Source organism: Ostrinia furnacalis, unplaced genomic scaffold, assembly GCF_004193835.3.
Source record: "Ostrinia furnacalis isolate ACB-3 unplaced genomic scaffold, ASM419383v2 OfSCF2804, whole genome shotgun sequence".
Lineage (NCBI taxonomy): Eukaryota > Metazoa > Arthropoda > Insecta > Lepidoptera > Crambidae > Ostrinia > Ostrinia furnacalis.
The window spans coordinates 87,232-102,372 of NW_021133043.1; the positions used below are offsets into that span (position 1 = coordinate 87,232).

Sequence of the window (15,141 nt, forward strand, 5' to 3'; positions counted from 1 at the left end):
CGTGAGAAAAATTGCATAATATTTCCCGTTTCCGCAACATTTTTCTCTACTGCTCCGCCCCTATTGGCGGTAGGGTGATGTAATACAGCCTAAGGCCTTCTTAAATAAAAGGGCTATCCAACACAAAAATATTTTTTCAAATCGGACCAGTAGTTCCTGAGATTAGCGTATTCAACCAAACAAACAAACTTTTCAGCTTTAGAATATTAGTATAGATTATGTCCTCCTTTCCCTTAATGGTCTGGAAGAGATCGCTTCCTAACATTAAGCCCGTCAGAATGACGACATACCAAATAATAGTTATCTTATGAAAGTACTAGCTAACCCGGCGAACTTCGTACCGCCTATGTTCATCAAAAATAATTAATGTAGAATTCTAAAGGTGAAAGAATTTTTCAAATCGGTCCAGTAGTTACAGAGCTTATTTAATACAAACAAACAAATCTTTCCTCTTTATAATTATGATAGATAAGTGTGGTGTAACCCCTTACCAGGGTGGACTGACGACCTCACAAAGGTAGCAGGAAGGCGTTTGATGCAGGCTGCCACCAACCGGCCAATAAGGAAATCATTGGGGGAGTCCTATGTTCAGCAGTGGACGTCCTGTGGCAGAAATGATGATGATGATGATGCACCCCTAAAAAATAGGCTGACAAAGGTGACTGAGTTTCTGGCGCTACTTCTCAGCACTGGCCCATTTATTGTCCCGAAGCAGTGGTAGGGTTAAAGCAATGGGTCCAGCCTGTAGAATCAGCGTCGAATAGTTCGCGACACCCAAAGTAGCCAAAAAGTTCGCAACACGTCTTTGTTATAATAGGGATGTTTCCTGTGTAAAAAACAAGAGTTTGAAGAAGTCCGTCAGTTAACTTATCAAAAAATACTTGATATGTATTTTTCACTTTTTCAAACTAATGAAAATTGAAGTTCAAAAGAAGAGGTGACGTTAAGGAGTGGTTAAAAATGTAGCACTTTGTGACGTCATGCGAAACTTCAAAAAAATCATAACTTCGTAAAAGATTTTTATGGAAACTAGCCTATTGGAATAAGGTTGTGTTGTCAACTTTTTGGCCACTTTGGGTGTCACAAACTATTTAACGCTGGCTGTATCTAATCTGTGGACCGACGACCTGATAAAGGTAGCAGGAAGGCGCTGGACGCAGGCCGCTACCAACCGTGCGATGTGGAAGTCATTGGGGGAGGCCTATGTTCAGCAGTGGACGTCCTGTGGCTGAAATGATGATGATAATATACCTAAGCTTTATAAAAGCCTATATTGCAGAATATAAATGACTTATGACTTTAAATGTGCAATATAGGATCCTTATCTATGTGTCATATTTCCTAAACGAGTTTGCGCCAATATACGTATTGAGTGATAAATTATGTCCTTGTATTAAACAGGACAAGTTTGGTGTGAACAACCTAAAATGCTGATTAACTGATGCAATGATGTTAATATCTAGTTGGATCCACTAATGCTTAAGAGTAACTTTTTCGCGCGGGAAAATCAGTTTATCACGGAAAGACCTGTCAACAACCCTTTTATTTCGTCAGGAAAATGCATTGATTTGAATACCCACCAGGCACGGGGGCAGCTAGTGGGTTATGTGGGGTTCTCCCTGCCAGAAGGGCAGGGCCTACCTTCTAAAAACCTGACTTGCCCTCGGTAGCCATATGAATCGGGAACGCGGGACATCACTATCGGCGTTTTGCCTCAAGCATTCGTCCGCGTAGACCTGTCAACGGTTAACGGTTGACGGACGGTTTTAAGGGTTGACAGTCAACCCTTACCTTACCCATGTGACATGCAATAAAATAATTTGAATTTGAAAACCGAATAAATTGTAGCCTTTATTCTAATTTAAAAAATAACTTACTGTAAAGTTCCATCAAAATCTGGTCAGTAGTTTATGCATATTTGTAGATAAACAAAAAGTTTACCTGTGAGTTTACTTAGACCGAATTCTGTTTATTTTTCGAGACCTGTGAAAGTCAAAAGTTGTATTTTATCTAATAGAAAAAGAGACAAAGTTCCTGAAAGGCCATAGTGTCTAAAATCAGTAATTAAATTGTAATCTTATTTTTTTGTAACCGTGCTCACGCGCATACAATAGCTTCGTTTGCCTTTACTTTTCCAGACTTATAACTGTTGTGTTAAATTGACAAGCGTGTTAAAAGGCACGTCAGATGGTTGCTGAAATTATGACTTAAACCAACGCTCTGTTACTATGATGTTAAAGAAACTTATTGATGTTTTTTAGATTCATTTTAACTGGGTTTGGGAAAAAACATAAGTTCGTCACTTTTTATGTGTGTTTTATGACAAATTTTCTTTCAATTTAGGTTTGGATCGTAACGAAAGTGTGACGAATCAACATTGTGTTAAATTGACAATAACCCCATCCGTATTCACAAACATTACTTTGAGGTCTCACAGTGCGCATGGACGCACAGGGTGACACACGAACCAATCACAGAGCTCTATTCAACGCTGTGCTTTCGATTTGCTGCTCCACTTAAGCAAGCGTCGTTTGTGAATCGGGCGTTATTCTTGTTTACATAAAGATTAGTACCTACTACTAATACGATTGAAGATGCCCAATTGCCCATAAGAGGTAAACTTCAATCCTTTACCAAATCAGTCACAAAAATAACATAAAAAATAAACAATAATCAAACAAAATCTTCGGATCGAATCACTAAGGATAACTAACTAATAAAAGACGTTGAACGCGTCTGAGTTCTAAGAACTGGAAGTCTTTAAAAAGATAATAAAAACAGCCGATGACGCTTGCATGCGTAATGGCGGCGATACACGCTAAACTGGTACAGGACCATTCCCACCTCTCGTTCCCACCGCTGCAACTCCTGTGTAGCCAGGATCTACAGCTTGACCGCTAAACCCAACCAGTGAAGGCCAAGTTTGTCCCGAGGGAAAGTTAAACTGACATTGCACCCGCAACGAAATTAATCAGAAGAAGTCTCGGCAGTTGGAAGTAAGATAGCCAGCTCCTCTGTGGTTGAGGATTCCAGGTGAAGCTCGCTTCCACTTTTGGCCTGATCATCATTTTCCATCAGGTGAAATGCAGGTCAAAAGCTTTTAAATTATGATTTAAGAAGAGAGCACACAGCAAAGGCATAGTACGACCCGGTTTCCACGTTTCCAAAGCGGAGAGGAGAGGATATAAAACAAAAATAATCTCTCCGCTTAGGTGGAAAACGGGCCTTATAGGGTCCCATTAGCATCATTGGGGTACGGACCCCAAAAATAAGAAATCAACAAAATTATGAGCAAAAACTACAGTCCGTTGCGTCACTTCATTAGAATTTTAAATATGAGTTTGATGACTACGTATTTCATTTAAGATTTAACTTACGTATCTTTAAACAGTTTGAAATGATTCTAGAATTAAGATAGATGTTGACACATTCCCGTGGATGTCGTAAAAAAAGCGACTAAGGGACAAATATGCGAGCATCAGGCCTCCCCAACCCGTCTGGCCAGCGTGGGGAGTGTAGGACAAATCCTCCATTTGCCTCTGGTCAATTAGAGACGTGCTCCTGCACTGGAGACTAAATGACCTGATGATGATGACAGCATTGAACGGAGTTATGTGCATTGCTGTAATGGAAGATTCAATTACTATGTCAACAAAATCAACGTCATATTCAAGATCGAAGAACAAACACTTTAGTCACGATGATCTTCAAATACAATGGTAATGTTATTATCCTCTTTTTTGTCCTGTTCAACACAATCTAATCTTTAATAAGTAAGTACCTATCTTACTATCATCATCAGGTCATTTAGTCTCCACTGCAGGACCACGACCCTCTAATTGACCAGAGGCAAATGGAGGATTTGTCCTACACTCCCCACGCTGGCCAGACGGGTTGGGGAGGCCTGATGCTCGCATATTTATTGTCCCTTCATCGCCTTATACGACATCCACGGGAGAAAAGTAGATTTTGAAAGAAAGATACATTTATTACAATGGACATCACACAAATACAGGCAATTACATAGACATGACAGTGGCACATATTGGAAGAAGAAAAAAATAAAAACAAGAGTAAATTGAGCAGTGCCACCCATTCACCAACAAGATGCCCACTGCAACGGGACCCCACTAAGCATATGCCGTGGCCCACGGTGATGAAGGCCACGGAGCTGGTTTTCAGTGTGCCCCATGCCGAGTGAGGGTCACGGACTTATTTTTGATTGGATTTTGACTTGAAATTCGTAAAATTTTGCTCTGCAGCGTTTAAAGACGAAAATTCAGCCAAAAGTCTGTACACTGCGAGTGTTTTACTATTCGTTTGTCATCTTCAATTGTCTCCCAACGACAGCGATTGATCCTGTGAACCGTGTCAAGGAACGAAGGTACGTCGGACCCTACATGGGTTCACAATGGACATGTGTCCGATTTTATTCCGGGATAATGCACGGCTATTATCTACTTGCCGAAGGCCGGTTTACACGACGCGATCGGGTTCGTTTTTTGTGATAATTTTTGAATTAGAATAGTATTCGTTGGTGCAATTCACGAAGGCGAGTGAGCTTTACATGTGTGGTGGCTCGCTAACGTTCGTTTTTCAAAAGTTTTGATAGACAATACACTATCGTTATGTGCATGTACACGTACTACAACACACAAGTTAAATTTATTTACTTAGCTACGGGACTATTCCCACCTCTCGTTCCCACCGCTGCAACTCCTGTGTATCCAGGATCTACAGCTTGACCCAACCAGTAAAGGTTCAGTTTATCCCAGGGGAAAGTTAAACTGTTAATTTAAATTGCACACAAAAACACGGTACAGAAGGCGAACTTATGCCGTGTGGCATTCTCTACCAGTTAACCTTTAGGCCAAACAGAGAATTTAAGTAGGCGGTGCAAAATAGTAACTAATCAAACACCAAAAATTTATACTTATTTAGATTATACATTTTTTGTTTTATTTAACTGTTTTACGTTAAACATTTATAGTATTTGAGAAGTGGTCTCTAATTTAAAAATAATATAAAATCCCGTTTAATTGCCATTCCATGTATTTCTTATTACACAGATAAAAAGATTTGCATTAGGCATTGCATTCACGAGAAATCACTTATAATTCCCATTCAATCTATGTTAATGCATAATTTTAATAAGTACGCGTGAAATGTCGCCACAGAATAAGTAATAGTACAGGTACAGAAGGATTACTCCGCAAGACGATTTAAATAAATGCGAGTCTTGCTACGACGCGATACAGTGGAATTCAGCTCGCACAGCACTACGTACCTACAATTTTATTCACCTACAAGTTTTGTCTCTTTCTATCGCGTGCCTCTGAACTCTTCTTACGCTGTTAGGGTTGCTGTCTAGTGAAAAAATATTAATCTACTTATTTGTAATGAGGTACGTATGTAGGTAAGTATGCATTCATTATGGAAAACCTTGGGAGAGGCCTTTGTCCAGCAGTGACGCATTCTGAGCAGTAGTCATAGTAGGTTAGGTTCCTATACTATCCTAAGAATTATTGATTACCCACTTGGCCAACATACCTTTCAGCATCTTTGGGAAGCGAAAAAAAAGATAAATCCGGTAGATTTCTTTTCGAATTTAAACACCCGAACGCCGCACAATATTTCTTTCTCTTTATGTCCATTTTTAAATAATACTTCGATCATAGAATTATAATCATACTACAACGCACGCCAGCGTCCTGACGAGCGCGCGCGTGACACTCGACTGATATAATACCCGCCGGCGGGGCGCTTCGCTGTAGGTAATTATCGGATGTACCGCGCGGAGTGAGCCAGGCCTGCTATTAGTTAAATTAAGTAGCATAAGTATTACCATTGATGTCGTTGCCTTACTTTGGGGCTAGATAGCACCGTGTAGGTAAACCGGTTTAACATAATTATCATAAAGGTACAGTAGCGTCAAATAGTTCGGGATATTACCTATAACTAACACAATAAATGATTATTTGATTTGATTTGCTTTGATTTGACACCTAAAGTAGTTCATCAATTTTTTTGGACACTTTAGGTCGACCAACGGCCATCGTCTCTACGTGCTATGTGCCCCGCCCACTGCCACTTGATTTTAGCAATTCTGCGAGCTGCTACTCTAGGTGTCACGCACTATTTGATACATTTTTGGTGCAAATTAACGTCTATTACCACTACGTAAGATACCATAGACATAGCTCGTAGAGATGATGGCCGTTGGGGCAGAAAAGTTCTCGAGTGGCGACCACGGGCTGGAAAACGTAGCGTGGGCAGGCCTCCTACTAGGTGGACCGACGATCTGGTAAAGGTCGCGGGAAGAGCCTGGATGCGGGCAGCGCAGGACCGTTCATTGTGGAAAACCTTGGGGGAGGCCTTTGTCCAGCAGTGGACGTCATTTGGCTGAAACGAACGAACGAACGAACGATAAGTATATATTACAGTGCGTTTATTAATCGTCTATTTATAGGTATATGGATTGTGTAGGTATACGTATATTTTTTTTCCTGTAAAAAAAATTTGCTATATTTGCCGCCCCTCTAAATCTGCCGCCCTAGGCACTGGCCTACTTGGCCTATTGGTAAATCCGCCACTGAGGACTAATGTGGTGAACTCTCTCCCAACACAAGTGTAACTACTTATATTCTGCTATTTAAGAGAGGTAAAGGGAATATCTTAAAAAATAACTAAAGATAAGCTGACAGAATTTTGAATTGAAACTACGACATTATTATTGTGCTCTATTAATAGAATACCTTTAAAATTATTGCACTAATTTTAACAGGTCGTAAACAATTATAATAAAATACCGAATCAATATTTTATCCACTTATGTGAAAGTTGGTCCCAGAAAGTTTATCATGCAAGGTTCAAACTTCAACAGGATAAACAATAAAATACTCATAACTTTATTGCTTTATAAAATATAAATTGACATCAAAAACACGGTTATGATTAAAGAGAAAAGTCGGCCAAGGATTCTGCATATAACTCATCTGTTCTTCATATCAATCAATGCTAAAAACAAGATTAACAACGAAATAAATCATAAAATTTGTTAGTTAATAATTTTAAACTCTCCAGAAATTAAAAAAGTTGTACCTACCTACTTCAACGGCTGATTGAACAAAGTTGAAACCTAGATTATCAAGTTTCAAATTATCCAACTAGCACATCTATTTTCAATTTAAAACTAAATAGAACTTTTGCAACCAATGCTAAATATTAAGTTATCTGTCCAGTCCATGTATTTTTTAACTTTTTTGATCAAACCCACACGCGATCATCTGATCCGGGTTACGCTTACAATGACTTAATGAATGCAAGTCTTAATTTTGGCTGTGACATAGTGGCCAATGATTAATATTGATTTCCTCACTGTGAGGTCACATAACTGAGTCATTTATGTTTTGTTGACCAGGTAGGATTTACACGAAATATAAAACGTCTGTCACTGATTCTTGAGGTTTGTGATACATTATTTTCGAATGAAGTAGGTACGCATCTACTTCTCAGAATCCGTTGTGATGACCAGGGCCAGAGGTTATCAAGCAGTTATTATTGGTTGCAGTGAAACAATGAAATCGGGAATTTAATAAAGTTCCTTCAGTGTAGTGTGTTGATAAAGTTGTGAACAAAACAACAAGCGAATCAAACTACGAACTCACTTATCTCGGAAAAAAGTAAGTAGGTATCATTACAGGGTAAGTTCTAAATGTGAGTCTGGAGGTGGAGACAGCGGACTCCCAGACTTAGCTTGATTTTGACGTTGCTTGATGCAGTGTTTTAATTGACGTGCTATCGTTTGTACAATGGGAGGCAGCAACCTATTCAGCAGTCAATAAAGTGCGATGATGATGTTTTAAATTCACTAGATTTTAGATTGTCACGAATACTTGCTGAGCTTTTGAGTGGCAGTAAACGAATAAAATTGACGGAAATTTTATATTCATACATGGGTACAATCACAGTAGGTATACAACTGTTATTTTTGATGTTACACAGAGCTTACAAATGGTACAATTTCTTTGATTTTTCGATACAATTATTTACTTTCATTGTTACATAACTCAAAACAATGACCTCGAAACCTAATATACAAAAATACTTGTACTTTTGGACAATACGCTAAAATACTTATTCTCAACTGTCCTGCCACATTCAGATATTAAATATATTGGCGTCTCCCGTTTAACCAATGTCAGTACGAGTTGCGATCGAAGAGTGAATTTTAATTTGCGCAGTGCTATCCTGTTGTCCCATTATAAGGTAAGGTTTATTTATAAACATCGATGTAGAAAAGATATCACCATGAATTGGTGAATTTTAGTTGCTACTTATCTCTATTTTTTTCATAGTTTATTCCACAAAGACACCTTTTTAATTTTATTATTATTAACACATTTTTCCATTTAATGACAGGGTACATACAGCTAAGATGAAACTACTACTCTACGGGCTTTCCATAGCCGTGATAGTAACGGCTAAGCCTGAATTATACAGAGAAAAAGAAGACTTCCAATATTCTAGAAGCTCGTCAGATGAAGGAACTAAATCAGGATACTACGATGCTCAGAGAGGAAACATGGGGGGCAATTTTGAACGAGCCCACAACATGGACACCTTAGCTCAGCATCAGATGGGTGGTCTAGTGAATCAAGTGCAAGGAGAACTTGGTGACGGGTACAAAACAAGAACGGGAAGTGTATTCACCGCTGCCAACTCTCAAGGCGTGTACGGACAGGGTCGGTATGACCTGAGCAGTCTAGCAGGCCGCAACTTCCAAGAAGGTACCACTTTTCATGATTCTCAATCGTACTTGTCATCAGGGAGCCGGGCACACTCTTCCCAATATTCCGCTTTAAATAATGCCAGATACAACAGCGATAGCCTATCACATGGTGCTGGGACGGCTGGGTTTAACGGCTTCCAACAATCTGACAATTTACAAGCTCAAAATTCATTTGGCTCCAGGGGATACGAACACGGATCCGAGTCACAGCGCAGTTCCAAATATTACTTGCAATCTGGTTATAGCGGTAGCAATGACTACGAAAGATCAAATCTAAATCAACAGGCTTCTAGCAATTTTGGATCATCAAACACGCAAAATAGGTTGATAAGTACCGTGCCAGTACGCATTGTCGTGAGACCAGGAACTCGGGTTGCAATACCTGTTGCTACACAGACACAACAGACTCAAAGTGGTTCACATGTGGCTTCGTATGACCAAATTAACGCAAATAATGAAGCAGAAGTTTTAAGTTTGGGCGACCATCAGTCTACTTTAAGACCAAATGGTGATGCTAAACACTACGAATCCTCGTACAGCTATCATAAGGAATGGGAAAAACATGACACTAAGCCTGTAGCTGTCCCTGTGCCTTCACCTGTGTTTCCTATTGCAAAGAATAGTGAGCTATATGACGAATCTCGATTACATCATGGATCAGAATACACACAAAATGCTGACTACAACAACTTAGCAACTAGTCAAGTTCGTCAACAGGCTGGATACAACTCACAACACAGTGCATCGAGCGAAAGTCGACACCAAGCAGATTATATTGCCCAGCAACATGCTGCTTCGTCTAACTTAAATCAGCAACGTGTTGCTTCATCTAACTTACATTCTAACGCTTACACTCAAAGCGGCTACAATTCCGATGTTAATTCGCAGTCTGCCAATCTTATTGGAGCCGTCAGTTCAAAACCTAAAAGCTATCAGTCCTCTTATTCTTACCACAAATCATGGGAAAGACAAGGCGATCCTTATGTAATAATACCTCCATCGAACGGAGCATATGCTGGAGAAACAAATCAAAGATTAACAGACTTATCTGGCACACAAGGCGAGTATTCATCTCATAATTATGGATCTAGAAAATCGCATCAGACGTATTCCATTAAAGATTGTGTCATAGAATGTGATCCCAACAGTCACATCCGTGTCGCAAGGTCTTACAACAGTGACCCTGCTCAATTCGAAGAGCAAAACCAGAATATAAACAGTGATCAAGAATCATGGGGACAACAATCACAAAGTCAATGGGATCAACAATATCAAGATGCTGGACAACAAGTTCAAAAAAAATGGGATAACTTAGAAGACTTAGGACAGCAAACACAGAATAAGTGGGACCAGCTATCTCAAGATGCAGGACAGCAAGTTCAAAATAAATGGGATAACTTAGAAGACCTAGGACAGCAAACACAGAATAAGTGGGACCAATTCTCTCAAGATGCAGGACAGCAAGTTCAAAATAAATGGGATAACTTAGAAGACCTAGGACAGCAAACACAGAATAAGTGGGACCAATTATCTCAAGATGCAGGACAGCAAGCTCAAAATAAATGGGATAACTTAGAAGACCTAGGACAGCAAACACAGAATAAATGGGACTTTGGTCAGCAAACACAAACTACTGGCCAAGAAGTTGTAAATGGATGGAATAATTTAGAATCTCAAAGTAAGTGAACACTGTGAGATTTTTTTTCTAACTTGAAGCTGCCATTAACACGTATTTTTAATAATATTATATTTAAATTAAATGCCAATAAAGAAAGGTTATAAATATTATTTGTAGTCTTAGTTTTTTAAAGCCTAATCAACATGCATAACATACTCACAATATTTAACAACAACGGGTTCATAAGGATTACAATAACACATTATGCTAAATCAATACTAAAAATATTGATATTAACAGTTCAGTAGATAACTTAGTTTTTTTATTTAATTCAGAGGTCGAAGATCAACAAACACAAGATAACTGGAATACACAGACACAGACGCAGGAAGGACATTCCAAACCTGTAGGAATTGACGACGTAGGTCAGCATGCTGATACACCCGGGCATGCATCGGGAAAAATAGATCAGGAGCAACAAGTTTCGTTTGAAGGTACACAACAAACTGAACACAAACATGATCATTTTTGGGATAAAGTTTCTGTTTTTCATCAATCACAAGCATCTGATAATCAAATGACTCTTGAACAAACGTATAACCAACATAAACCACAAGAAGAATCCCAAACTCTAGATTTAAGTCAGCAAACTCAAGGCTTTGAAATAGAACACCTACAAATGTTTGAAAATCATAATAGTTTCTATCAATCTAATAATTATGATAAAACACAAGAACAAACATTTCAAACTTTTGATCTAAGTCAACAAACAGAAGATAAAAAACTAGAGCAACGAGTTTCGTTTGATGATTCTCAACAAATTGAACGTAAGAATATTAGTTTTTGGGACAAAATTTCTGATTTTGATCAAACACAAACATTTGATAGTCAAAAGACTGATGAACATACACTTGACCAAGAAAAATCACGAGAACAGCCATTTGAAACTTTAGATTTAAGTCAACAAACGCAAAATAACTGGGATACACAAAAGCAAGACAACAACAACTTTGGTCAGTTTGATCACGCATCAGGGCATTCATTAGGAAAACAAGATCAGGAACAACAAGTTTCGTTTGTAGGTACACAACAGACTGAACAGAAACATGGTAATTTTTGGGATAACGTGTCTATTTTTCAACAAACACAAGCATCTGATAATCAAAGGACTTACGAACAAACGCTTAACCAACAGAAACCACAAGAAGAATCCCAAACTTTAGATTTAGGTCAGCAATCTCAAGGTTTTGAAATAGAACAAGCACATCACTTTGACAATCAAAATGGTTTTGACAAAACTGATTTGAATCAGCAAACTCAAAGTTTTTGGAACCACTTTACTGATAGTCAAACCACAGGTCAAACTAATACACAAGAGCATAAAAATACGGGTTCATTAAATGGCTTATGGGGGAAGCTAGACGATCTGGACGGAGATATTTCCCCGTCAAGCGTAAATTTTAACACACCTCAAGATAGTGGGCTTTCAGAAACTTCAACTTCAGAACATACACACAACTGGAACCAAGAAAGTTCAATCAGTCATGACACTTCCAGCAGAGTAGACGTAAATGAACAAAATGTTAATCATCATCATAATACATTTTACGATAAGCTTAATCCATATAAAGATTTAGCTTCTGACGAAGTGGAAAATGATTTTCTAGTGATTCCCACTTTATCCCACAAACATGATATAACAACTGAAAAATCAATTGATGAAGATAATTTTAGACCTGTGGACTTTGGACGAGGAGATATAGGATCTGATGGTGATGATAGTTTAATATACGTAACACATTCTACTGCTGAAAAAACAAGTGTAGATAACTTAAACCATAAACATACGACTGAAAATTATGAAGATAGTGTAGAAAGGACAACAAATGAAAATAACTTAGAAAACAACAACAGGACAAGTGACAAGCCATACAAAAAAGATTTAATACATGCATCATATTCTACTACTGAAGAAACAAGAGTAGAAAACTTCGACCATAAGTATACGACTGAAAATTACGACAATACTGCAGAAAAAGCAACACATGAAAATAATTTGGAAAGCTATAGGCCCAGTGATAAGCCAAGTAAAAAAGACGTTAGTGTTGAAGAAGTTCCAGAAGACTTTGAGCAACAATTCGAAACACAAAATGTAAAACAAGGATATCAATTAAATGAGCATAAATTTGATTTCTCTAATCAAAATGCATTTCAGCAGCAAAATAGTGACCAAGAACAACAAAATGCAGAATTTAAACCTGAACATTGGGAACAATTTTCGAGTCATAAATATGGGCATAAAGACTATGCAGATCAACAATTTGTAGACTTTAGTCAAACAAATCAACAGTGGCATTTTGATCAACAAAATGTTCAGCAACAGTTTCCTGATGACTTTTACCAACAAAATCAAGATGCTCAATTACAGAATAGTCATACTGATTTTGAGCAGCATAATGTAGAAGAATCGCCTTTGTCAGACTTTGGTCAAGAAACTGTAAAATCGGAATTTGAAATTTTACCTGTAAATGAGGAACAAGAGAAAATTGTTAAAAAAGATAATATTGAAGTTTTAGCTCAACAACCAATTACAAATAATATTCAAGAAAAAAGTTCAACTACAACTCCTCAAACTATAACAGAAAAACCAGGTTTTTGGAAATCTGTAGGTAATAAGTTTGCTAGTGCCAAAGATAAAGTAGCCTCTTGGTTTAATTAAAAATATTGTCAGTATAAATTTTTTTTAGATTATAATAAAATTAGGGATAGACCAGATAAAGGGATATTAATAATGCTTTAATAAATTGCTGAAATGTAAAGAACTATCAGGTGCAATGATTGCTAATAGATTTAGCTGTTTTATGAAACATATTAATATGTATTTTTATGTGTGTAAATATAAAATGTAGAATAGAATAGTTTATTTCAAAAAATATGGTTACAATAGTTCTTATAATGAAAAAGTTCCACATAATTCTGCCATAGTTCGTTGGCGTATACTTTAATAACTTTTATGTATTAAAAGTTAAATTCTTAATGTTGCAAGGACTATCAATGGCTCATCTTTAGCATCTTATACAGTTACAACAGGAGCATTTAACAACAAAATGTGTCTGTTTAATGTTCTTAACAATTATATTATTTTTTTTACATTTATTGCAACGGAAATGTGTACTTACTTCAGGTAATGAATGGAAGTATTTTATAAATGCCTGCTGTTGAATGGAATCTGAAATGTGAGAAACAAACTTAAACATTAATAGGTAATGATTACACATGACTAATATTGTTTTCATAGTTTTGAGTGGAATGAAAAGGTTTTGTAGTATTGGTTGAAATAAATGAGTTTTTCCACTGATTGAATTTCATTTTCATTATTAATTATTCCTTAAAATACTGTTACATTACACATAAAAGACCCTCTGACAAAAAAAAGAAAGGACTTAACCATGACTTAACCAATTAGGAATTTGCAAAGTCCTGACAAAAAGTCTGACATTTTGATAAAAGTTTGGACCTTACCTAGTTACAAAAAAGAATCTATATGTTACAGTAGTGGTTACAACTGTGGGTTACAGTACAGTCTATTAATCAAATTTTAATAAATCCAGACTATTTTTATAGAGCCGGTCAAAGTCAGGACTAGTCTACAGGTTCTGACATGTCCGGACTATTCATTGAAAAGGTATTTTCAACTTATGGTTCGATAATGTTGTCTATCCGACTTGGTATCCAATAAAACAAATAAATATTTGAAAGAAAGAATCACTTTTTAGTCCCATGGGAGTCCCAGTGTAAAGTTGTTAACTACTTACCTAAACTTAGGGCATGAATAGGCTGTAAAGTTGACATTTTTCGAATATGTAAAGTTTACGAAGCACAGTTTTTTTTCCAAATAATAAACCTTAATTAAAACTGCAAATTACAGAAAAATACAAAACAAAAAACCGAAACCGAATTAATCACCAACCAGCCAATGTCTGTCAACAACATTTAAGTCAATGTCAATGTCAAAAAATTTGGCGCCAATATATTTTTTTTTGCGACAATGACTTTGTAATTGTCGGTCCCGATTTGGGACCGACAATCCCAATATTGTTTCTAAACTAAGTTTAAATAAAACATTAGATTCAAGTTTTCTTGGTTTTTCTTTTTTTTCTTTCAAATTTTTACTTTCATTGTAAATAAGTGAACATTTCAAGAAAGCAAAGTTCAACGAAAGTTGAGACAACAACTTACACACTCAATTTTAATTATTATACCGTACCGAATAAACTAGTAGGTTTTGTTTTCTATCTGCAAAGGTCTGCAAGTAAGACAGAAGATTAGGAAGCCGCTTGTAGGGTGTAGGTATTTAAATTTACATCTGTCAAAACAAAATCTACAAAGTCTCATCTTATAGTAGGGAATTTAGTGCAATGATTTGTATGGAGACCCCTCCACTTTGGTATAGAAGGCTCATTTTTGCAACAGTGGTTCTTTGGGTGCTCCTGAGTGGATTTCCGTCGGTAGACATCGGGAGCCCCCCCTGTGGTAGCAGGGGGAGGGGGGGCAAGTTTCCTTCCGCCGCGCTTCACTTTAAGGCCCATATCTTCAAAACTATGAGTATTAGGGCAAGTGTGGTATCATTTTCGGATAATTAAAGGATGGCAAATTCATTCTTAGAACAAACTTTTTGCCTTTTCATACAAAAAATTAGAAATATTAAGTAAAATTCACAAAAACCAAAAAG

The 15,141-nt window shown here is 37.2% G+C and overlaps 1 protein-coding gene across 2 annotated transcripts; it reads left to right on the top strand.

Annotated features, from left to right (window-relative positions):
- The first annotated feature begins 8,158 nt into the window (after window positions 1-8,158).
- On the top strand, window positions 8,159-13,420 carry LOC114356431 (putative uncharacterized protein DDB_G0282133). 2 transcript variants are annotated; one of them, XM_028309596.1, is made up of 3 exons: window positions 8,159-8,268; window positions 8,422-10,469; window positions 10,745-13,420. In XM_028309596.1, the coding sequence occupies exons 2-3, from the start codon at window positions 8,438-8,440 to the stop codon at window positions 13,126-13,128; spliced, it is 4,416 nt and encodes a 1,471-aa protein (XP_028165397.1). In that variant the 5' UTR covers window positions 8,159-8,268; window positions 8,422-8,437; the 3' UTR covers window positions 13,129-13,420. The 2 variants fall into 2 exon arrangements, with proteins under 2 accessions (XP_028165397.1, XP_028165399.1); XM_028309598.1 differs by lacking the exon at window positions 10,745-13,420 and having other exon boundaries at window positions 8,160-8,268; window positions 8,422-10,681.
- The last annotated feature ends 1,721 nt before the right edge of the window (window positions 13,421-15,141 follow it).

Bases quoted from the DNA above. Each gene is read 5' to 3' on its own strand.
- LOC114356431 (XM_028309596.1), top strand. From the start codon at position 8,438: ATGAAACTACTACTCTACGGGCTTTCCATAGCCGTGATAGTAACGGCT. The intron at 10,470-10,744 runs GTAAGTGAACAC...TATTTAATTCAG, and splicing joins GAATAATTTAGAATCTCAAA to AGGTCGAAGATCAACAAACA.